At 40.6% G+C, this 23,506-nt stretch overlaps 1 protein-coding gene across 5 annotated transcripts; it reads left to right on the top strand.

Moving 5' to 3' along the window:
* The first annotated feature begins 455 nt into the window (after positions 1–455).
* On the top strand, positions 456–23,006 carry LOC126943327 (zinc finger protein 682-like). Of its 5 annotated transcripts, none has more exons than XM_050771929.1 (5): positions 456–625; positions 8,822–8,886; positions 10,840–10,966; positions 11,501–11,596; positions 20,168–23,006. In XM_050771929.1, exons 2-5 carry the CDS (start codon positions 8,872–8,874, stop codon positions 21,202–21,204), a joined length of 1,275 nt encoding a protein of 424 aa, XP_050627886.1. In that variant the 5' UTR covers positions 456–625; positions 8,822–8,871; the 3' UTR covers positions 21,205–23,006. The 5 variants fall into 5 exon arrangements, with proteins under 5 accessions (XP_050627886.1, XP_050627879.1, XP_050627896.1 ...); XM_050771922.1 differs by having other exon boundaries at positions 8,807–8,886; XM_050771939.1 differs by lacking the exon at positions 8,822–8,886.
* Positions 23,007–23,506: the final 500 nt, after the last annotated feature.

Raw genomic sequence — 23,506 nt, 5'->3', positions numbered from 1 at the left:
TACAATCAGTTTCACCTGTTACTTCTAATGTTTAAAAGGTGGTTATTAGGAAATTTAAAATTCACACGTGGCTTACATTTCATTTCTTAAAGGATTGCCTCCTTTTTGAAATTTCAGGCTGCCTGATCAAACTACCAGAGGCCAGAAAGGTCATAAAATCTGAAACGTTAAAATCATTGCCATTATATTGTTTTCATTTGTGAATAACATACATATTATTTATAAATGGATATAACCTTATACAAAATACCCCTGGGCTGGGCCACAAGCAGGAAGCCCCGCATGAAAAGCCGGCAGCCAAGAACCCGTCACTTCGTCGCCTTCAGCCCAGCGTCCGATCACGTCCTCCGTCACTCAGTGACTGAGGGGCGGGGCCTGGAGCCCTACCCAATCAGGGGCGCTGACGCAGGAACCGTCCAATCAGGCGCGCAGCCGGACAGAAGGGCGCGGCTTCCGGGATCTGGCGGGGCCTTCGTCTCTCTCTGCAGCACTAGCTGGGTCTTCTGTGCTCGGCGTGCTCGGCGCTGGGAAGCCCGGGTGGCCGCCACAGCCTCTTGCCCTTTGACCTGCAAGTATCAAGAGATCCATAGCTAAGAAGCCTGGACACCCGGGAAGCTGGGAAATGGTGAGTATGTGGGCGAGGTCCCGAGGTGGGCAGGGGGCTGATGGAAACGGGCTGGAACTGGCTGTGGCGGCCCCAGGCCTCCCCACAGCTCCCTCCGGAGTCTGCAGACTCGAGACCCCGCTGGACCCGGCCCCAGCTTCCCCTGGCCTCAGGATGTGGGCTTCCGCCAGCCTCACCCGGCGTCCGGTCCGCATCTGTGCTCGACTTCCGCCCGGCCCGGGCCCTGGCTGGCAGCTGTGCGGTGGCGGCGGCAGGGGCCTGGGGAGCGCCCGGACCCAGGAGGAGCCACTGCGTGGGAGGAGCTGTGGGGCCTGGGGTTCCAGGCCTCCCTTCTCCTGGTAAAAATGAAAAGGGAGTCAAGGTTTTAACGTTAAAGAGATTATTTGAGCAAAGAGCTGTTCATCAGTGCAGAGCGCCCAGTCATGGTTTGTGGGTGCTTGGAGCAAAGGCTTTTGTAAGGGGCATGAGGAAGCGAACCAAATTCAGAAATTACAGTGACAGTTGTGGAGTCGCCTCATTTGGACTGTCCAGGTGGAAATTTCCTGATTATGTAATGAGAGGTTAATTGGAGGTTTGCGGTTGGTTCAACCTGAATATCGTTTCCCCCTAAGGTAGTAATTTACAAGACATGTATTTGAGCTGGATTTTTTTCCTTAGGAACCAATGGTACTAGTGCTACTTCAGTCTAACTGACTGCTAGTTAATTATTTTAAACACTCCAGAGGGGGACTGGTTTTCCACTGCGTTTCCAAATGTGTAACAAGCAGGGTCTCACATCCACCATCCTGTCCCCCCAGCCTATTTGTCCCTTATTGTACATTTCACACACAGTATTTTAATCATTTTTTCACAAAGCATTGGATGGCACTTTTTTAGACATCTGTTTTCTGTTTGTAAACGTTTTATGTGAGCAGAGAAGAATCCCCTGACACACTGCTTTAAAAAAATCTTTGCGTCTCTTCTTTTATCTTCCCCAGGCACAGACACCTTATCGGAATGTCTTTGGTTTGAGGTTCTGCTTTGGAAATTGTACAAGGTCATGTGTCCTGAGCCACCCTCCTGTCTTTTTCTGTGCCTAGGTTTCATAATTGTCTGCGGGTGACCCAGGACTGTCTCAAGGCATGTTTAGTGACCATTAGCACCTTGTTCCTTTCCTCCCAGAGGACAGCCTCAGTGATGGAGGTGGAGCCTCTTAAGGGAGCAGATGGATGCCCTGGGGCTGAGAGGAAGCTGGTTCTACCCATCAGTTACAAAGCTAACCCCTTAGGATATGCAGATTGTCTTCACCCAACTCCAGCTTCTGTTCCTTGGAGACACATTGCTGGTCAGCCAGTTGGATGCTGATATTGAGAAGATAAGACAGAAATGATTTCTGACATCTGGGTTCTCTCAGACTTGTGAAGGGGAAAAAACTGTTCCAAAGGACAAGGAAAACCCACTCCAGTGAGGGGGTGCAAGAATCTGCAGAGTCAAACCACTTGGGGCACAGTGTGGTGGCTCCTGGGCAAGGGGGGAAGGTGGTCAGTGAGCAGTTCAGGGAGCAGTATGGAAACAGAGGAATGTCCCAAGTGATAGGATGGCCTGACTTGGCGCTTGAGTCAGATTTGTCAGCATTGCCACTTCCTGGGTTTTACACCTTGACAAATTTTTTTCACTTATTTCAAGCTTAGTTTTTTTATTAACTGTCAATTGCATTTTAGCAGTAGAGCTTCAAAGGTAAGAAAATGTTTAAGAGGTGGATTTCAGAAAAGACATTAAATATATAGTCAAATATTCACTTGTTAAAAATTCTGATTTACCTTTTTCTTCACTAGAGTGAGTGTAGTGAGTTTGTCAGGCCTGTTCTTTTTTAGGGGGTGATTTTAAACAGAATCCCAGGACTTACCTGTGGGAATGCTACCAGGGAAAGTAATAGGGAAAATCCTCTTCCAGTATGGCTATAGGAAATGAATACATTTCCACAAAAAAATAGTAGATTAATTTGTGAATTACATTGATTCGTCAAAATATGAGTTCCTCTTTTTTGCAGGGTGGAGGACTTGTGGAGTTGGTATCTCTGTTATCTAGATGTCTGAGTTTAATACTGAATTTTAGAAGATAGGACTTGGCATCTCCTAGATATGCTCATATGTGATTGTTTACTGAATAATTTGAATTATTGAAATAATGTGACACGTTTATTGTCTGAAACTGATAGTTTTGCTTTTTCTATTGAGGTATACAATGTAAGTGCCTTTTAATTTTATTCTCTTAAATAAACATTCTGTTTGAGTGATTTTGCTGGATCCTTCAAACACTGGGCATTTTCTCATTTACAACTAAGTAACCCGGACTGGGAAATAGAAGTCGGAGCCTAGTGACTCTAAGCTAAGGCCAATCTTGAGCCTGCAAAAGGAGGTCATTGAAGGCCCAGTTAGTTCCTCCTGGGGAGCCTCCCCTGCAGGTGTCCCAGCCTGCACACCCCAGCATGAAAGGAGCACTTCATACCGACAGGAGCTGTATAGCCCTGGAGAGCTGGGATCCACAGGCGGACGCTGTTGGAGTCGGAATGGAAGGAGTCTGGAGGCTCTTTCTGAGGATGGAATTGTTATTGTTCTGGGACTGTTTCTAGACTTTGTCAAATAAAACAAATTCACATTTAGGTAAGAAGTTACTTAATTCTAAAGAAGTATTACAACAGAGGGAAAGCACCAAGTATGATATCTTCCAGGATCTCAAAGGGTAAGGCAGACAAGGTCTTGCTTTCATTTGGAGGAACAAACCAGAGTACAAAGGTGAGAGTGAGAGGACAAGATACAGGGTGGCAAATCAGATCCTAAATCAGAGAAAGTTCGACTCCCAAATCAGCCTTAGGAGGGGCATAATAGGAGCTGTATGTTAGCTCAAGCAGAGGGTGGTACAAATTCAGGGGCCTGGGAGGAGAGAATCTTAAGCAGTTTGGTTAATAAGTATTTTGTTCTAACAACTGAATACAAAATTGTTCAGCTGACTGTTTATAGGGGGAAAAAATGGGAATTTGAGAGTCTGTGCCTGGCCTCGTGATAGGTATAAGAAGGAACTTCATCGAAGTTACAATGAGAGGGGTGTTGCTTTTTATTAAGCTATTCTTGGAGAACACAGAGCTGAAGGATTTCATTAATCACAGCTGTATTTACCCGCTCCATCTTCCCCCATGACTTTCCATTGCCATATTCAGCTCTTCCATTTGACTGTTCCTGAGTTGTGTCTTTTACAGTAAACTGGTAAACATAAGTACAGTGCTTTGCTGAGTTCTGCGAATAGCTCTATCAAATTATTGAACTTGAGGAGTGGGTGATGGGAGTTTCTGATATATAGGCAGTAGCCCAAAAGTATTGGTGGGCCCCCAGGGACGTGTGACTGGCCCCTGCCGTGGGGGCAGTGTTGTGGGACTGAGTCCTGAACCTGTGGGTCCTGTGCTCACTTTGGGTGGTGTCAGAATTGAGTTTTTGGACACCCTGTTGGTGTTGGAGAATTGGTTGGTGTTCAGCAAACTCCACACATTTGGTGTCAGAAAAAAAGACATCACAGCCTGTAATCCCAGCACTTTGGGAGGCGGAGGCGGGCAGATCACGAGGTCAGGAGATTGAGACCATCCTGGCTAACATGGTGAAACCCCATGTCTACTAAAAATACAAAAAATTAGCTGGGCGTAGTGGCGGACGCCTGTAGTCCCAGTTACTTGGGAGGCTGAAGCTGGAGAATGGGTGAACCTGGGAGGCGGAGCTTGCAGTGAGCCCAGATTGCGCCACTGCACTCCAGCCTGGGCAACAGAGTGACACTCCGTCTCAAAAAAAAAAAAAAAAGACAAGACATCACAGCGGCCTGGGCTGGAGGCATCTCAGGGTGTCCCAGGATTGGGAAGCTCTGTTATGCTGCACACACATTGCACATTCTCCTGGGATTCCAGCTTTCCTCTCAGGATCAGACAGGACTGAGGACTTAGAAGCAGAGTTCTGAAGACAGACCCCCCTCTTTACTCTGCTGCCACTACACGATTTTCACCCCCTTGCAAACATACCCACTAGGCACTGACATGGCCATATCCCTCCCAGAACAAGGCTTCACCCTCAGGAATCCCGTCACAGCACCTTTGCTTCTAGTTTCCCGTAGAAAACCCACACAGGTGCCTGGAGGACTCCTGGCCTATCCCCGCCCCCAGCAACCTGGTCTCCAGCCACCCAGGCTTTTGGATGATATGACCGTCATCTCATCTGCCTGCATGGACACAGGAGTGAGCCGGAGCATAGCCCCACTTGGGCCAGTACCTGTAGGCACAAACCACTTCTTCACTAACCCTGCGCTGAGTACTTAACATGGGTACTTGCTAGCACTTTTCTATTTTTTTCTTTCCTACAGACCCTCTTTGATATGCAGTTTGTCCAAGGCTAACCCTCAAGTGCCTGAATCTAGACCTACTGGAGTTCAGATATCCATGAGTCCAAGACGATGGCCCTTGACTTAGCTGTGGAAGGTCACTGAAGGCCCAGTTACTTCTTCCTGGGGAACCTGGGCTGTGGCAGGTCATTGAAAGCCCAGTTACTTCTTCCTGGGGAGCACCCCCTGCAGGTGTCTGTACACCCCAAACATGAAAGGAGCTCTTTATACTGAGAGCAGCTAGAAATAAGAGGCTTAATTCCCCCACCAGAAAATAGGAGAATAAATTTTGCTCTTCTCCCCTTTTTTAAAGCTTTTATTTACTTTATTTTATTTTTTGAGACATGGTTTCATTCTTTTCACTCAGGCTAGAGTGCAGTGGCACATTCATAGCTTACTGCAGCCTCAAACTTCTGGGCTCAAGTGATCTTCCTTCCTCAACAGCGAGAACTAAAGGGACACACCACACCACATGGCAAATTTTATTTTTTATTTTGTGTAGAGGTGAGATCTCACTTCTGTTGCCCTGGATGGTCTCGAACTCCTGGCTTTATGCTGTCCTCTTGCCTTGGCCTCCCAAGTGCTGGGATTACAGGCATGAGCCACTGTGCTGACACAGACGTCTTAAAGCCCCAGTTTCAGAGTGGCACCCTTTGAGTTTTCCAAGTCCAGTGACCTGTTACAGTTGTGTAAGTAGCTCTTGGTATAAAAAGAGCCTGGTGGCCAAGGTGGGCAGATCACCTGAGGTCGAGAGTTCAAGACCAGCCTGACCAACATGGAGAAACCCCATCTCTACTAAAAATACAAAATTAGCTAGGGTGGTAGTGCATGCCTGTAATCCCAGCTACTCGGGAGGCTGAGGCAAGAGAATCGCTTGAACCCGGGAGGCAGAGGTTGCGTTGAGCCGAGATTGCGCCATTGCACTCTAGCCTGGGCAACAGGAGTGAAACTCCATTTAAAAAAAAAAAGAGCCTAGTGACAGAATCTGTAAATGTAAACAAGAACCTCAGCAGGATGAGGTTAGGGCCACAAAATAGGCAGAGCCATGGTCACAGTCACACTCACCTGTAAAGTGTCACATGGAAGCACTGTTGTCCTTTCTCTTACTCAAGATTTAGCTAATTAGGGACAGGTGATATCTCCTCTGGATTAAGAATCTGCCACTCCACCATGGCAGTTTTGTGTGTTTTTTGTTTTGTTTTGTTTTGAGATAGAGTCTCATTCTGTCACCCAGGCTGGAGTGCAGTGGGGTGATCTCAGCTCATTGCAACCTCTGCCTCCTGAGTTAAAGCAATTCTCCTGCCTCAGCCTCCCGAGTAGCTGGGATTACAGGTGCCTGCCACCACGCCCAGCTAATTTTTTTGTATTTTAATAGAGACGAGGTTTCACCATGTTGGCCAGGATGGTCTCGAACTCCTGATCTCAGGTGATCCGCCCACCTCAGCCTCCCAAAGTGCTGGGATTACAGTTGTGAGCCACCGTGCTGGCCTGTTTTCCATTTTTGCCCCACAGAATCAGCCGAAATCTCTCTTGCCTAGATGACCATGGGGACATAAGCCCAGGGTCACTGAGGACCCTGTCACAGGTGCCAGGGAGTCTTTAAACATTAGTGCAGACTAAGGTCAGGCTGACAAAAAGGTCTAAATCTGCTTCCAGTCTATGGCCGTACCACTCCGAACATGCCCAGTCTCATCTCATCTTGGAAGCTAAGCAAGGTCAGGCCTGGGAATACTGGATGCTATAGGCTTTTTTCCTGTGTTCTTTTTCCATTAAAAATAAATAAATAAACAAAGCTGCTTCCATCTCAGAGGAAGAGAAATGAGTCATGCACGTTTCTTCTTCCCCCCCATCACAAAAGGAATCTCTTTGATTGATATCCAGATGGGACTGGCTCCAGTTTCTTGGTATTGGGGAAAAAACAAGGAGGAGATCTCGAGACTCAAACTGATAAACCAGTTGCTTCCATTTCATATGGCCGTTACAAAAACATGACACAGTCATGGATCCTTACCAACCAGGCACTTTCAGTCTAGAGCCAGTGGATAAACGGTTGAATTCAGCCTCCTGTGGTCAGTACAAGGAAGGGAGGTAGGGAGGTATACAGGGGATTGTGGCTTCATTGGGGCCACTTCTGTTTTCTTGTTCTTTTGTGAGTTCTGGTGTTGCCATCTGAAGGGCTATCCATGGACAAAAGAGTGGTTATTATCTTTGTTTCTATTGCATTTTGCTTGCCAAGAATAAATATTTAGTTTCTAATATATTTGTCCTAGAAAGCTCGACGGGTGTTGGTTAAATTGGTCGTTACTGCATCTTATAAAATAGACGAGGAAGTGGCTAAAATTGGTTAAAATTACACAAACTCTGGGAGTCAACTGTCTGTTGGGCAGGCTTAGGAAAAACAGAACCGATAGTACCCAGAGGCATAAAGATGAGAAGCTGAGGGCCTGCTTCTTGGCCCCACTCTGCCAGATCAACCTGCTTCCCAGGCCTTCTCCCACCCTGAAATCTCCCGCACAGAATTCATTAGAGGACATCAGAGTTTTGCATGGTGGTTCCTGTGCTCTCTCCAGAGGAGGTGCTCACAATTTTCCCAAATCCAAAAGCAGATAAATGAGAACAAAGAACTGTGTGATTGGGGACCTTTGTTTTTCGTTGAGACCAGTGCTGCTGGAGACATGCCACTCAGCAACCTGTTCATTCCTGCAGATCAAATTGTTTTTCATTCCTGCAGATCCAGTAGTTCCTACTTATAAGAAAGTAAATACAAACACGACAACGAAAAATCCTTGTCAACTACATTTAACCCCTTCTTTCTGTATCTCTCCCATCTGTCTGTATTTGGCTTTTATTCTATATATTTTCTTTCTAAAACTCAGTGATGGAGAAACAGATAAAGAACAGCTGGGCCCTTCACGTAACTCCTGGGGATTATGGAACATTGCATTAATGCCCGTATCCATGTTGTTCTCCCAGTGCAGGCTGGTCTTGAACTCCCGACCTTAGGTGATCCACCTGCCTCGGCCTCCCAAAGTGCTGGCATTACAGGCGGAAGCCACTGCGCCCGGCCAAAGCATTTCTGTTGTGATACCAGTGTTGGGTACAAGGGAGTCTGTGCTGTGTTTACCTTCTCTCGCTGAGTGCTGCTGATAAGGAGTCCGGGGGAACAGTATCAGAAGACTTGTTATAGAAGCCAATTTGCAGACCCCTTTCACACCTGCGGAAACACATTACTTAGAATGGGGCCTGGAATACCAAATTAGAATACCAGATTATTTATATGTACATTGAAGCCTGAGAGACAGTATTCAGCTATGTGGTTCTCAGCCCAGGCTTCCAATTAGAATCAAATAGCCAGTTTAGAGAACTACCATCACATGTGCCCTCTCCAAAGATCCTGTCTGTGGTCTGAATGGAAGCATAATTGTTGTTTTAAGTAAGTGCCCCCCAACGATCCTAAGGTGAGATGAGAGTCAAGCTTGAGGGCTCCCAGATACAGTCACGAGACTTGAGTTCCAAAAGGAGGTCAGAGGGCTCTACTTGGGTTGGATAGGGGTAGGTCACCAAGGTCCATATTTCCTTTGCTGTACCAGAAATTGCTAGAGTTCATGGCAGGGGAGATCACCTGAAGGCAGGAAATTTTTGGTCTTTATGTGGTAGCTCATTTTTCCTCTCTCCTGTGACAAAGAATAGGGGAGTATTCCCTTTTCTGCACTTCTACCTGTAGGTGTGCTGGTTGCAGTTGAAAGGGTTGTGCTGACACCTTTAAAGGCATATTCTCAAATGCAGGTGTGATTTGTCCAGATAATCTCACCTGAGAAGGAATCCCAGAGAAGAAGGAAGAAGAGGAAGAAATGGCTGGTTCTCAGGTGAATGTGTCTGGGTTCAGGGGATGTGTCCTCTTTTCTTCTGGGACGTTATGTGTTTAGAACTTGCAAACCTTTATTTCTGTACTTCTGATGTACCTGCCTAATGTGTTTCTTTCCAACTACTTCCCCCCCGGCTTTTTCTTATGATTGATAATCAAGGACCTCTGTAAAATCCTTCCTCCTGTGTACCAGAACCTTCTCTCCATTGTCTCCATCCAGGCTTCTTATATGTCATGACCAAATCTTACCATTAATGTATGATGGGCAGTATTGAAATGTTCTGTGACATATCAACATGGGAAAGTGTGGATCCCCAGGATTACCCCTGGGAATGGGTCTGGGTCTTGGGGTGTCAATGAAGAAGGGGACCATGTACTGTTTAGATTTCATCCACATGCTCCATCATCTCTATGCAGAACAGAATTAAGAAAAGAGACATTTAAAGAGGATGGCATTCATTGCCTGGAATAACTTAAAGTTCTGAAAAGAGAATAATTAGAAGACACTTGCTGTCTAGGATGCTAAAGAAACACTATTGAAAAACACTATTATAGATTGAAGAACCAGGGAAATATCTATAGCTTGAACTTTGCATAAAACTAATGTTTCTGATGCAACTGGAAACCATCATTCTCAGCAAACTATCGCAAGAACAGAAAGCCAAACACCGCATGTTCTCACTCATAGGTGGGAATTGAACAATGAGATCACTTGGACACAGGAAGGGGATCATCACACACCGGGTCCTATTGATGTTTCTGGCCAGACACTGTGGCTCATACCTGTAATCCCAGCACTTTGGGAGGCCAAGATGGGCAGATCACTTGAGGTCAGGAGTTCAAGACCAGCCTGGCTACCATGGTGAAACCCCATCTCTACTAAAAATACAAAAATTAACTGGGCGTGGTGACGTGCGCCTGTAGTCCCAGCTACTTGGGAGGCTGAGGTGGGAGAATCCCTCGAACCCAGGAGGCAGAGGTTGCAGCGAGCCGAGATTGCACCATTGCACTCCAGCCTGAGCGACAGAGCAAGACTGTCTCAAAAACACAAAACAAAAAACCAGATGTTTCTACATGATTAGATTCAGATTGTAATTTACTATTTTTGTGGCCAATAATATCAGAGCAGTGATGTTGTGTCCTTGATGATCCTTGATGTCATTTTATCCTTGACATCCTTGATGTCAATTTATCCTATTATAGTTGATGTTAATTTTGTTTACTTGTTAAGGTGCTCTCTGTCAGATATTTGGCACTATAGAGTTATTTTTCTCATTATTATTTAATACCTTGGGGAGATTTACTGACTGATATAAATAAGCCATCACATTTAATTGGGAAGCTCTTCTTTCTTTTTAGATTCTCCTTGCTTATAGCTTGCTTTGGAAAATGAAGGCTCTCGTGTTTATTGGTTAGATAAACTGAAATAAACACAGGCTCTGCCACTTCCTGCATGTTCGAAAGAATATTTTCCTTGGCCCAGACACAGTGGCATCACTGTATAGCCCACTTAGAAATTCAGAAACTCAGGCTTCACCCTAGGTCTGGATCAGAACCTGCATTTTAAGAAGAAGATCTCTAGTTTATTGTGTACACATTAAAATTTGAGGGGTACCTTCTGATGAATCTACATATGAGAAATATTTACAGCTTATCCTGTGTGATGTGAATATAGCAGGAAAAAAAATATATGTGCCTGTGTTGATACCCTTAATTTTATACTGTATTATTCACGAGAGTAGAATATTTACACTGGTTATGTGGAGCTTATGCCATCCTCTTTCTTCAGAATTAAGAGAATACGTTAGAGAATATTTCTGTGTTTACAATTATTTGATCATTTCAGTCTCTTGTGTAAGTAAGAACTAGTTCTCTCTGTCTCTCTTTGTGCCTGGAATCAAATTAAGAACTCTACCCATGGCCACTTGATAAGTATGTGTTTTCTCTTTTCCAGGGACTGTTGATATTCAGGGATGTGGCCATAGAATTCTCTCCGGAGGAGTGGAGCTATCTGGACCCGGCTCAGCAGAATCTGTATAGGGACGTGATGTTAGAAAACTACAGAAACCTGGTCTCTCTGGGTGAGGATCACTTCAATGCACAATTTCTATTTTACGCTAAAGATTTTATTTCCTTCGTTGTAGAATATTTTTGGGAATTTCTGCTTTGCATGAATGAGTTTCAGACTTCTGCTTTCAAGGAAAACTTGGGGATTTGTTGGTGTAGAAGAAAATAATCTTGAAGGTATTTTATCTTGACATTATCTTTCCTTTCTTGAGGTGATGTGCATACTCTAGTGGTGGTAATTCCAGAAATTTCGTGGCATAAAATAGTGTTGCTACACCCTAAAAAATCCAGTTACTACCATCAATTTTTGATTTAGTAGCAATAGGTAGTGAAGCTAGGGACTCACAAATTTAAAATACTTTCTAAATATTCTAAAGGTTCTGTGAGGAAATAGTATTTTGGGATTAATTTTCTAGAATCTGCTATTTCCTCATTTCTCTACTGAGCACAGTACTAGGTTGGTAATTAGAGAATCCAAGCAAGAGTCATGCTACTTTTTAAAAAATAAAACAGGTCCTTTTAAAAAAAATTTTTTTTAAATAAAACAGGTATTGCTGTCTCTAAGCCAGACCTGATCACCTGTCTAGAGCAAAGGAATGAGCCGTGGAATGTGAAGAAACATGAGACAATAGGCAGACACCCAGGTAGGTAGAGTAAATGAAGTAGATGATATAGATGAGAGGTTCAAAGATCAAGGAGGAAGCCAGACCTTAAAACGTGGTTTGGGAAGCTCTGCTCCAATGGAAATGGTTTCTGAGAAGCCTGCGTTTCTTTCCCTTGCTCTCACAAAGCAACGCCTCTGTCCCATGCTCTGAAATTCTTTTAGGGCTCTGCTTTCCCTTCAGTGATCTTTCTTCAAGATGACAGTGAGAGCCAAAGTCGTCTTCATAGCTTGGAACACACCATATGATCTGATTGTTCTTCCATTGCTTTGGGGACACAGGAATATCTGTATTTTTGAAAAGCTGTGTGTTAAACTATTTTTTAAGTTCCCTTTTTGCATTATGTCTAAGGTGTGTGAGAGGAGTGGGATTTGGCTCCGAATCCCAGGAACACTAGAACAGATGTTACGTGTTTTCTGCTGTGTGATTTCCCATTCTAGAGAGGTTTTAAATGTCAGTCTATAGAAATTTATACTCCGTAATTTTATAAGAACACTAGACATCTCCCTAAATGTAAGAAACTGTTATTTTTTATTAAACATTTATTGTTTTAGTATAAACTGAGATTGGTAATTTAAACTCTGCCCAAAATTCTCAACTGTAGTATAGTTTAGTGTATCTATTCACTTCTGTATTAGTTGGTTTTCACACTGCTAACAAAGACATACCTGAAACTGGGAAGAAAAAGAGGTTTAGCCGGACTTACTATTTCCACATGGCTGGGGAGGCCTCAGAATCATGGCGGGAGGCTAAATGCATGGCAGCAGCAAGAGAAAATGAGGAAGAAGCAAAACTCCTGAGAAAGCCATCAGATCTCATGAGACTTACTATCATGAGAATAGCCCGGGAAAGACCGGCCCCCATGATTCAATTACCTCCCCCTGCATGTGGGAATTCTGGGAGATACAATTTAAGTCGAGATTTGGGTGGGAGCACAGCCAAACCATATCAACTTCCTAGATTTCTTAAATATGCTATGTATTTGGGTAGTTTAGAGCAGTGCTAAGCATATATTTAACTTCCACTTGCTACCTTAGTTTATAATAACTATAATTTTATAATTTTGTTTGCTATGATCGGAACTGTTATTCATATATATGTTGGTGTGTATACATTTGTGTATATATGTACATGTGTGTAATGTGGATTTTTTCACAAATAAAAATTGTGTAAGTGTTGTGTACAATGTGATGATTTGATGCAACTATCTTAGCAAATTTTAAGCATACAGAACACTATTATGAACTACAGTCACAATGCTATACACTAGATCCCCAAAATGTATTTATCTTATAATGGAAAGTTGTACTCTTTGAACAACAGCGCCCTATTTTCGCTGCCTCCAGCCTCTGGCAATCATCTTTGTACTCTCTGCTTCTATGAGTTCAACCCTTTTTGATTCCCCTTATAAGAGAGATTATGCAGTATTTTTCTTTCTGTGCCTGGCTTATTTCACTTAGCATAATTTCCTCCATGTTCATCCATGTTGTTGAAATGGCAGGATTTTATTATTTGTAATGACTGAATAATATTCTAGAGTGTGTGTGTGAGTGTGTGTGTGAGTGTGTGTGTGTGAGTGTGTGTGTGTGTGAGTGTGTGTGTGAGTGTGTGTGTGTGTGTGAGAGTGTGTGTGTGAGTGTGTGTGTGTGAGTGTGTGTGTGAGAGTGTGTGTGAGTGTGTGTGTGAGTGTGTGTGTGAGTGTGTGTGTGTGTGTGAGTGTGTGTGTGTGAGTGTGTGTGTGAGTGTGTGTGTGAGTGTGTGTGTGTGTACTTTTATTTTTAGTGTCTGCAGACATTTGGGTTGTTTTCATATCTTGGCAATTGTGAAAAAATGTTGCAGTGAACATGAGGGTATAGTTTTTTTTTTTCTTTTGAGATAATTATTTTATTTCTTTTGGTTATTTACACAGAAGTGGGATGGATGAATTATATGGTAGTTTTACTTTTTCATTTTTTAATTAAGAACCTCCATACTGGTTTTGCTAATGACTCTATCAGTTTACAGCACAGCAACAATATATGGAATTTATTTTTCTTCACACCTTTGTCAGTACTTGTACTGGCTTATTTCAGTTAACATAATATTCTCAAGCTTTATCCTTATCATACAATATTTCCTTCTTTAAGGCTAAATAATCTCAATTTTATGTATATGCCACATTTATTTTTATTCATCAGTTGGGGGACATCAGGGTTGATTCTGCATTTTGGCTTTTGTGAATAATGCTGCAATATATCTTCTAGGTTCTGAGTTGCATACTTTGAATATATACTCAGAAATGGGATTGCTGGATTATATGATAATTCCATTTTTAGTGTTTTGAGGAATCTCTATACTGGTTTTTAATAGTGGCTGTGTCATATTTTTAATAGTGACTGTTGTCATATTTTTTCATCAACAGTTCACACAGGTTTCCATTTCGCCACGTCCTTGACAGATTAGTTTCTGTTAGTCTTTTTTTTTTTTTTCCAGACAGAGTCTTACTCTGTCACCCAGGTAGGAATGCAGTGGCGCAATCTCAGCTCACTGCAACCTCTGCTTCCTGGGTTCAAGTGATTCTTGTGCCTCAGCCTCCTGAGTAGCTGGGATTATAGGCATGCACCACCATGCCCGGTTACTTTTTGTGTTTTTGGTAGAGATGGGGTTTCACCATGTTGGCCAGACTAGTCTCGAACTCCTGGCCTCATGTGATTCACCCGCCTCAGCCTCCCAAAATGCTGGGATTACAGGTATGAGCCACTGTGCCCGGCTCTGTTCGTTTTTAATAGTGACCATTTTGATGGATGTGAGGTGATACCTCATTGTGATTTTGCTTTGCAGTTCTCTACAAATTAGTAATTTTCAGCATTCTTTCAAGTGCCTGTTGTCCATTTGAGTATTATCTTTTAAAGAAAAGTCAGTTCAATCCTTTGTCCATTTTTAAATCAAATTATTATTTTTTGGGGGCTGAGTTTTAGGAGAGATACATTCTGTACATTAACTCCTATCAAATATCTAATAGGTAAATATTTTCATCCATTTTTAAGGTGGCATTTTCACTCCACTAGTTGTTTCCTTTAATGTTCAGAAATTCTGAAGTTTGTGTAGTTCAGTTTTTTTTGTTCTTTGTTGCTTTTGCATTTGACATCATATCCAAGAAAACAGTGCAAAGACCAATGTCATGATCTCCTCTATATTTTCTCCTGAGAGTTTTGTTATATTTTCACATTTAAGCGTTGAATCCTTTTAAAATATTGTTTGCATATAATGCAAAGGAAGGGTCCAACTTAATTTTTTTCATGTAGATACTCAGTTTTCAACATGATTTGTTGAAGAGTCTCCTTTCCCTATTGTATGGTCATAGCAACCTTGTGGAAGATCATTCAATTGTATACAAAGGGTTTATATCTAGGTTCTCTCTTCTATTTCATTATTTATCAATGTTTATCTTTTTATAGCTTTGTGTAATATGTTTAAACCAGGAAGTGTAAAGCCTCCTCTTCTTTTTATTTTATAGTTTTTGTTGTTGTTGTTGTTGTTTTTGTTTTAATAATAGAGGCAGGGTTCAATCTGACTTCAAACTCCTGGCCTCAAGTGATCCTCTCATGTTTACCTCCCAAAGTGCTAGAATTACAAGCGTAAGTCACCATACCCATCCTTTTCTTTTTTTGAAATGGTGTTTAGCTAGTCATAGTTTCTAAGCAAATTTTAGGATTTGGAAAATATTTCTGCAAAAAAAGTACCATTGGGATTTTGATAGAGATTACGTTGAATTTGTATATCACTGTTGGTACTGATACCTTTTTTTTTTGAGACGGAGTCTCAGTCTGTCACCCACGCTGGAGTGCAGTAGCACGATCTCGACTCACTGCAAGCTCTGCCTCCCGGGTTTACGCCATTCTCCTGCCTCAGCCTCCTGAGTAGCTGGGACTACAGGTGCCCGCCACCACACCCAGCTAATTTTTTTGTGTTTTTAGTAGAGACAGGGTTTCATCGTTTTAGTCAGGATCGTCTCCATCTCCTGACCTGACCTCGTTATCCACCCGCCTCGGCCTCCCAGAGTGCTGGGATTACAGGTGTGAGCCACCATGCCCGGCCAGTACTGATATCTTAACAAAAAATCATCTGACCCTTGAGCAAGAATATGTTCAACAGTGTGTTTAATTTCTACATATTTTGGATTTGGTTAGGAAAAAATACATTGTTTGATTTCAGTCTTAAATTTGGTAAGTTGTTATGTGTCCTAACAGAATGAATACACAATTGATAATATTGTGTATTCTGCCTTTTTTCCTGGAGAATTCTGTACATGTCTGTTAGGTCTAATTAGTCTATAATCCTTAAATTTTCTGTTTTCTTATTGATATTCTATGTGATTTTTCTATTCATTATTGAAAGTGGAATCTTGAAGTCTACAATTGTGTTGCTGTGTATTTCTTACGTCATTTCCGTCAATATTCACTTCGTATATGTGGCAGCAAATATTGCTCCATATATACACATACACACACACACATATATATATACACATATATATATGTATGTATGTGTGTGTGTGGAGTGTGTGTATATAAAACTGTTAGATTTTTGGTAAATGGGCCTATTTTACCATTATATCAATCTTTGTCTTGTGTGACAGTTTTTAATTTAAAATGTATCTTGTATAATTGTGGCCACACCACCCAATTGTAGTTACTATTTTCATGGAATATATTTTTTTCATTCTTCCAGCCAATTTGACTCCTTTAGAGCTACAGTTGAGTCTGTTGTATACAGCATATTTTAGAATCTTGTTTGTTCTTAATCCATTCAGCCATTTTGTTTTCATTAAGGAATTTAATCCATTTATATTTAAAATAATTCCTAGAGGAAATGACAGTACTATTACAATCTTGTTTGTAATTGTTTTCTGTTCCTTGTAGATACGTTGTCCCTCATTTCCTCTCTCACCTCTCTCACTGCCTTCCTTTTTGTTTTGTTGACTGTGTAGTGACATGCTTTGATTCTTTTCTCGTTTTCTTTTGCATTACTTCTATAAGTACTTTCTTTGTGATCACCTTGAGAAATGGACAGTTCATAAAACTTCTTAAAGTTCTGATAATCTATCTCATAACTTCCCTACAATTGAGTATGAGAATTATTTATCTTTATATCCCCCATTTGATATTAATGTCAAAAATTATATCATTTTATATTGTGCATTTATTAATAGATTTATGGAGATTTATGTTGTTTTTCACATTGTACAAAATTTTTGGTTTTATGTAACATTCGGCAATTCTATATCTGTGTATATATTTACCTTTAACAGCTTTATATTTTCATATGAATTTATGATGTTGTCCAGCATCATTTTATTGTTCAACATAATGGACTGCTTTTATCATTTCTTGTAGGACCGTACTAGTAGCAGCAAACATTCTCAGCTTTTGTTTATCTTGGAAGCCTATTTTTCACTTATTTTTGAAAGTAAATTTCTTTTAGATCAAGTATCCTTAGTAATATTTTTGGTTTTATCTCATTGAAATTTTAGAAGTTCTCAGCACCACCCCCTTTTTAAAAAAATAACTTACCACTTTTCACCTATATCTTCTTGGTATCTTTTTATTGGTCTACTGAATAGTTTCCATTAAGTCCAATATTTCATCTTCATTTTTTTCCATTTTTAAATGTTACATACAACTCAATATTTATAAATGATATGTCTTCAATTTGCTGATGTTTTTTCTGCCTCATTAAGTCTGCTGTTTTAGCTCTTTTTTTTTTTTTTTTTGAGACAGAGTCTCGCTCTGTCGCCCAGGCTGGAGTGCAGTGGCGCGATCTCGGCTGACTGCAAGCTCCGCCTCCCGGGTTCACGCCATTCTCCTGCCTCAGCCTCCTGAGTAGCTGGGACTACAGGCGCCCGCCACCGCGCCCGGCTAATTTTTTTTTGTATTTTTAGTAGAAACGGGGTTTCACTGTGGTCTCGATCTCCTGACCTTGTGATCCGCCCGCCTCGGCCTCCCAAAGTGCTGGGATTACAGGCGTGAGCCACCGCGCCCGACCTGTTTTAGCTCTTTAGTAAATTTTTCAACAGAGTGTATTTTCCAGCTCAACAATTTTAGTTAGGTTTTTGTTTTTGTTTTTGTTTTTTTGAGACAAAGGCTTGCTCTGTTGCCCAGGCTGGAGTGCAATGGAGTGATCTCTGCTCACTGCAACCTCTGCATCCCAGGTTCAAGCAATTCTCCTGCTTCAGCCTCCCGAGTAGCTGAGATTACAGGCGCCTGCCATTATGTCTGGCTAATTTTTTTGTATTTTTAGTAGAGATGGGGTTTCACCATGTTGGCCAGACTGGTCTTGAACTCCTGACCTTGTGATTCACCTGCCTCAGCCTCCCAACATGCTGGGATTACAGGCGTGAGCCACCACACCCAGCTTAGTTGGGTTCTTTTTTATAGTTTTTTTTTTTTAAATCTCTTTGTTGATGTATTATTTTCCTCATGCATGGTTTTTCTGTTTTGTTTTGTTTTTTTTAAACAGGGTTTCACTCTGTCATCCAGGCTGGTGGTATGCAGCAGTATGATCATAGCTCACTGTAGCTTCAAACTCCTGAGCTCAAGTGATCCTTCCACCTCAGCCTTCTAAGTAGCTGGGACTATAGGCGTATACCACCATGCCTGGCTAATTAAAAAAAAAAAATTGTAGAGACAGCCTCACTGTGTTACTCAAGCTGGTCTTGAACTCTGGTATCAAGCAGTTCTCCCACCTCAGCCTTCCAAAAGCTGGAATTCCAGGTGTGAGCCTCTGTACATAGCCAGGATTTATTTTTAAATGAATAAGCAGAGTATTTTACTTTATGTAAACCATATTGCTCTTGTCACCATGCCCAGCCTGATTTTGTATAGTTATCTATATGTGTTCTACTTTTGGTCATTGAACATGTTTAAGATGATTACTGTAAATTCTTTGTCAAAAACATGCAAAAATCTCCCTTTTTTAAGGGTCAGTTTCTAGAGATTTGTTTCTTCAAGTAGGGCAGATTTCCTATTTTCTCTGTGTGCCCTGTGATCCCATACACAAAAATTTCTGTAGTACTAGAATGATGATATATGAAACAACTATGCTCTGTTAGTCTCACAGAAGCATGCTTATAGATGACACATTGCTTTTCCCTTTCTGTTTTTGAGATTCTCTTCTCATCTGTAATCTTTTGAAACTGCTTATAATGTATCTTGTTAGGGGTCTGTCTGTGTTTATCATATTTGAAATGTGTTGAGCTTCTTAATTTATTTTTTTACATTTGAGAATTTGTCAGGGTTTTTTCTTTTATTCTTCAACCTAACAATTTCTATTTCTTTTTATACTTTTCTCATTTTCTTAATTTCATGTGTTTTCCCATTTTACTCATTGGCCATTATTCAGATGGTTATCTCAAAATTTTCAGGTAACTTATATATCTCCATTTCTTTAGGGTTGATTTCTGGATATTTATTTATTTATTTATTTTTTGATTGAGCCATGTTATCCTAATGTATATGTAGCAATCTTTGGTTGAGATTTGGGCACTAAAATCCACCTGTCAAAATCTTTATAAAATGGCCTTGTCCTGGGTAGTCTGACACCAAGTGACTCAGGTTAGGGTTTCCATGAGCCTCTCAAACCTATTCTCGGCCGGGCGCGGTGGCTCAAGCCTGTAATCCCAGCACTTTGGGAGGCCGAGACGGGCGGATCACAAGGTCAGGAGATCGAGACCATCCTGGCTAACACGGTGAAACCCCGTCTCTACTAAAAACACAAAAAATTAGCCAGGCGAGGTGGCGGCGCCTGTGGTCCCAGCTACTCGGGAGGCTGAGGCAGGAGAATGGCGGGAACCCGGGAGGCGGAGCTTGCAGTGAGCTGAGATCTGGCCACTGCACTCCAGCCTGGGCGACAGAGCGAGACTCCATCTCAAAAAAAAAAAACAAAACCTATTCTCAGGATGTATGTTCTCTGGAATTTTGTGTTTAATTTCCAGTTAAAGAGGTTTACCCTTGTTTCTTCTTTCTTTCTTTCTTCTTCTCTAATCAATTATTTGCTAAATCTGTTGTCTGTCTGTGGTACTGCAGCTTCTCTGCTGCTATAACAATTATTTACCTTTGGTCTCAGCAGAACCATCCTATAATTCAAAGGTTGGTTCTATTCTACCACTCTTCCTACCAGCACTTTGGGTCATGGGAGACAGAAACTAGTCTTTGGAAATTCCATCAAAAGTATGGGCATATGTGCCACTACTGTTTCTACTGAAGGAGAAGCTAGGAGTTGGGAGTTTATTCCTGAAGTCATTATGCTGTATTGAGGGGAAGAAAGAGTTGTGGTGGGTAAATGTAACAAGCTTTCCTTCTTGTCTGTGGCTTTTAATATGGTTTCTAGAGTTCTCACAAAGACATTTTGTTCAGTATATTTTTGTTAGATTATGTTCATGAAAAAATCAGGGCCTGTAGTATTTTATTATGTTATCTCGCTAATGTGTTTAGTATAATTTCATACATTATCTTTTTAGATTATATTCACCGAAGTCCAGTAAGTTGGATAATATGTTATTTTAATTTTTTTCAGCTGTTTCTTCTCATTTCACCCAAGACCTCTTGCCAGAGCATGGTATAAAAGATTCATTTCAAAAAGTGATACTGGGAAGATATGGAAGCTGTGGCACTGAGAATTTAGACTTAAAGAAAGATTGGGAAAGGGTGGGTGAATCTAAGGTGCAGAAAGAATGTTATAATGGACTTAACCAATCTTTATCAACTACCCATACCAAAATCTTTCAATTTAATAAATGCATGAATGTCTTTAGTAAACCGTCAAATCTAAATAGACATAAGATAAGACATACTGGAGAGAGATCTTCCAACTGTAAAGAATGTGACAGTTCCTTTTACATATCCTCAATTCTAACTCCACTTCAGAGAATCCACACTGCAGAGAAATCCTACAAGTGTAGACAATGTGGGGAAGCCTTCAAGCACTGCTCATGCTTTATTGAACATAAGACAGTTCATAATGAAGAGAAACATTTCAAATGTAAAGAATGTGGCAAAGTCTTTAAATCCTTCACAAACCTTTCTAATCACATTATAATTCATACTGGAGAGAAACTCTATAAATGTGAAGAATGTGGCAAAGCTTTTAACCACAGTTCAAACCATGCCAAACATAAGAAAATTCACACTGGAGAGAAACCCCATAAATGTGAAGAATGTGGCAAAGCCTTTAACTGGTTCTCATACCTAACTCTACATAAAAGAATTCATACTGGAGAGAAACCCTACAAATGTGATGAATGTGGCAAAGCCTTTAACCAGTGTTCAAACCTCACTAAACATAAGAGAATTCATACTGGAGAGAAACCCTACAAATGTGAAGAATGTGGCAAAGCTTTTAACCGGTGCTCACACCTTACTGAACATAAAAGAATTCATACTGGAGAGAAGCCCTATAAATGTGAAGAATGTGGTAAAGTCTTTATATCTTGTTCAAGCCTTTCAAACCATAAGAGAATTCATGCAAGAGAGAAATGCAACAAATCTGAAGAATGTGGCAAAACCTTTAACCACTGCTCAGACCTTAATGAACATGAGAAAATTCATACCTGAGAAAAATCCTACAAATGTAAAAAATGTGGCAAAGCCTTTAATACCTGTTCATGTCTTACTCAGGATCAGAGTTCATGTTGAACTAAAGAATTATAAATATAATGACTGTCAAAACACCTTTCACAGAAAAAAATAATTTTACCACAGATTAATTTGTTCATTAATGAAACTTTAATTCTCCGTCTTTTTTTTTTTTTTGGTCTACATAAATCTATCCTTATGCCAGTACTATATTGTTTAATTACTGTAACATTGTAGTAAGAGTTTATATCAGGAGTGTAAGTTACTGAATTTTGTTATCGTTTTTCAGAATTCTTGTGTGTTTAATTTTCTTTACATGTTTATATGGATTTTAGGAAGAGCTTGTCAATTTCTATTAAAGAAAAGCTACATTGGAATTTGCATTGAATCTGTAGATACATTTGTTGGGTATTTTGATCTTCAAATTCAGTATTGTTATCTTTGAATATTGAGTATATCTCAGTTTATTCAGCTCTGATTTCTTTCAGCATTTTAAATAATTTTCAGTGTATAGTATGTGCAGTTATTTTGTTTGTTTCTAATTTTTTTTTCTAGGATACTATTAATGAAATTTTAATTTAATTCTTATTTTGTTTATTGCTATGATATAAAAGTACTATCTAACCTTGCATGTTGATCTTGTGGCATTGATGAACTTTATTAGCTCAAGTAGGTTTTTATTTATTTATTTATCTATTTATTTAATTTCTTTGTTTTTGTTTTTGAGATGGAGTCTCGCTCTGTCACCCAGGCTGGAGTGCAGTGGCCGGATCTCGGCTCACTGCAAGCTCTGCCTCCCAGGTTCACGCCATTCTCCTGCCTCAGCCTCCCGAGTAGCTGGGACTACAGGTGCCTGCCACCACGCCTGGCTAATTTTTTGTATTTTTAGTAGAGACGGCGTTTCACCATATTAGCCAGGATGGTCTCCATCTCCTGACCTTTTGATCTGCCCGCCTCGGCCTCCCAAAGTACTGGGATTACAGGCGTGAGCCACTGTGCCCAGCCTCAAGTAGGTTTTTAATGATTTTCTTATACTTTTAAAATACAACATTATGGCAATAAAAGACTATTCCACTTCTTTTCTAATCTGGAGAATTGTGTTGATTTTTCTAGTATAATTTTCTGGCTCATATCTCCAGTACAATGGTGAATAGTGGTGAAAGTAGAAATTCTTGTCCTGTTTTCAAACTTGCATATAAGGCCCCCAGTCATTCACCATTAAGTATATTAGCTTTTGGTGTGGGGTTTTCCATCTTGGCTCACTGCAGCCTCAACCTCTTAAGCTCAAGTGATATTCCCACCTTAACTGCCTGAGTAGTTGGGACAACAGGCATGCACCACCATGTCCAGATAATTTTTTTTTTAAATATTTTGTAAAGATGGGGTCTCCCTATATTGTCCAGAATGGTTCTTGAACTCCTGAGTTTATGCAGTCTTTCCACCTCAGCTTCCCAAAATTCTGGGTTACAGGTGTGAGCCACTGCACCTGGCCGATTTTGGGTTTTCATAGAGGCCTTTTAGCAGATCTCAAAAGTTTTCTTCTAATAGTTTTGTTGATGTTCTGTCATTCACAGGTGTTGAATTTATCAAGCTTTTTCTATTTAAATTATTACATTTTTACTTTGTTCAAGTAATATTGTATCATATTAAACCAACATTGCATTGTGAAAATACCCTGCTTAGTCATGGTATGTAATCACTCTTATACCTTTTTATATTCATTTTTTAAATATTTCTTGGAATTTCTGTGTCTATATTTAAAGAGGATGTTGTTTCATAGTCATCTTGTGATTCTTTTGTCTCATTTGAGTATTATGGTATTACTGGCTAATAGATGAATTAAGAAGTGTTACCTCTTCTACTGCTTGAAGTTTTTGTGAGAAATTGATGTTTTTCATTAAATGTTTATGAAATGTACAACTTAAGCAGTTTATAACAGCTAGTCTATCTAAAAAGATTTTAATTAATTTTTTGTTATATGGATATAAGTATATTCTTTTGTGTGTGTGTGTGTATATATATATATATATATGTATAATGAAACAATTCATAGGATGTTTTTTCAGTTTCCTTTGTAATCCATCCCTATCAATATTTTTTTATTTCATAGTATGTCATGAACAATTACTCTAGGCACTTGACATGGAATAATTTGAAAAAATAGAGAATGAGTCCTGTACTACAATCAACAAATAACTCAAAATTTTCTCCATTTTTAGGATGAAGAATATGAATATAGTTCTGTTACATAATATTTGTGTTTACTGTGTGAGACAAATGA

This window comes from Macaca thibetana, chromosome 1 (genome assembly GCF_024542745.1).
Source record: "Macaca thibetana thibetana isolate TM-01 chromosome 1, ASM2454274v1, whole genome shotgun sequence".
In the NCBI taxonomy this organism is placed as follows: domain Eukaryota; kingdom Metazoa; phylum Chordata; class Mammalia; order Primates; family Cercopithecidae; genus Macaca; species Macaca thibetana.
The sequence above is the reverse complement of the archived record's forward strand: the minus strand, read 5'-3'. Positions and strand labels throughout refer to the sequence as shown.

Coding starts and splice junctions, on each gene's coding strand:
- LOC126943327 (XM_050771929.1), top strand. Junction 10,967..11,500: donor CAGAAACCTGGTCTCTCTGG/GTGAGGATCACT, acceptor TAAATAAAACAG/GTATTGCTGTCTCTAAGCCA. Junction 11,597..20,167: donor GACAATAGGCAGACACCCAG/GTAGGTAGAGTA, acceptor AATTTTTTTCAG/CTGTTTCTTCTCATTTCACC.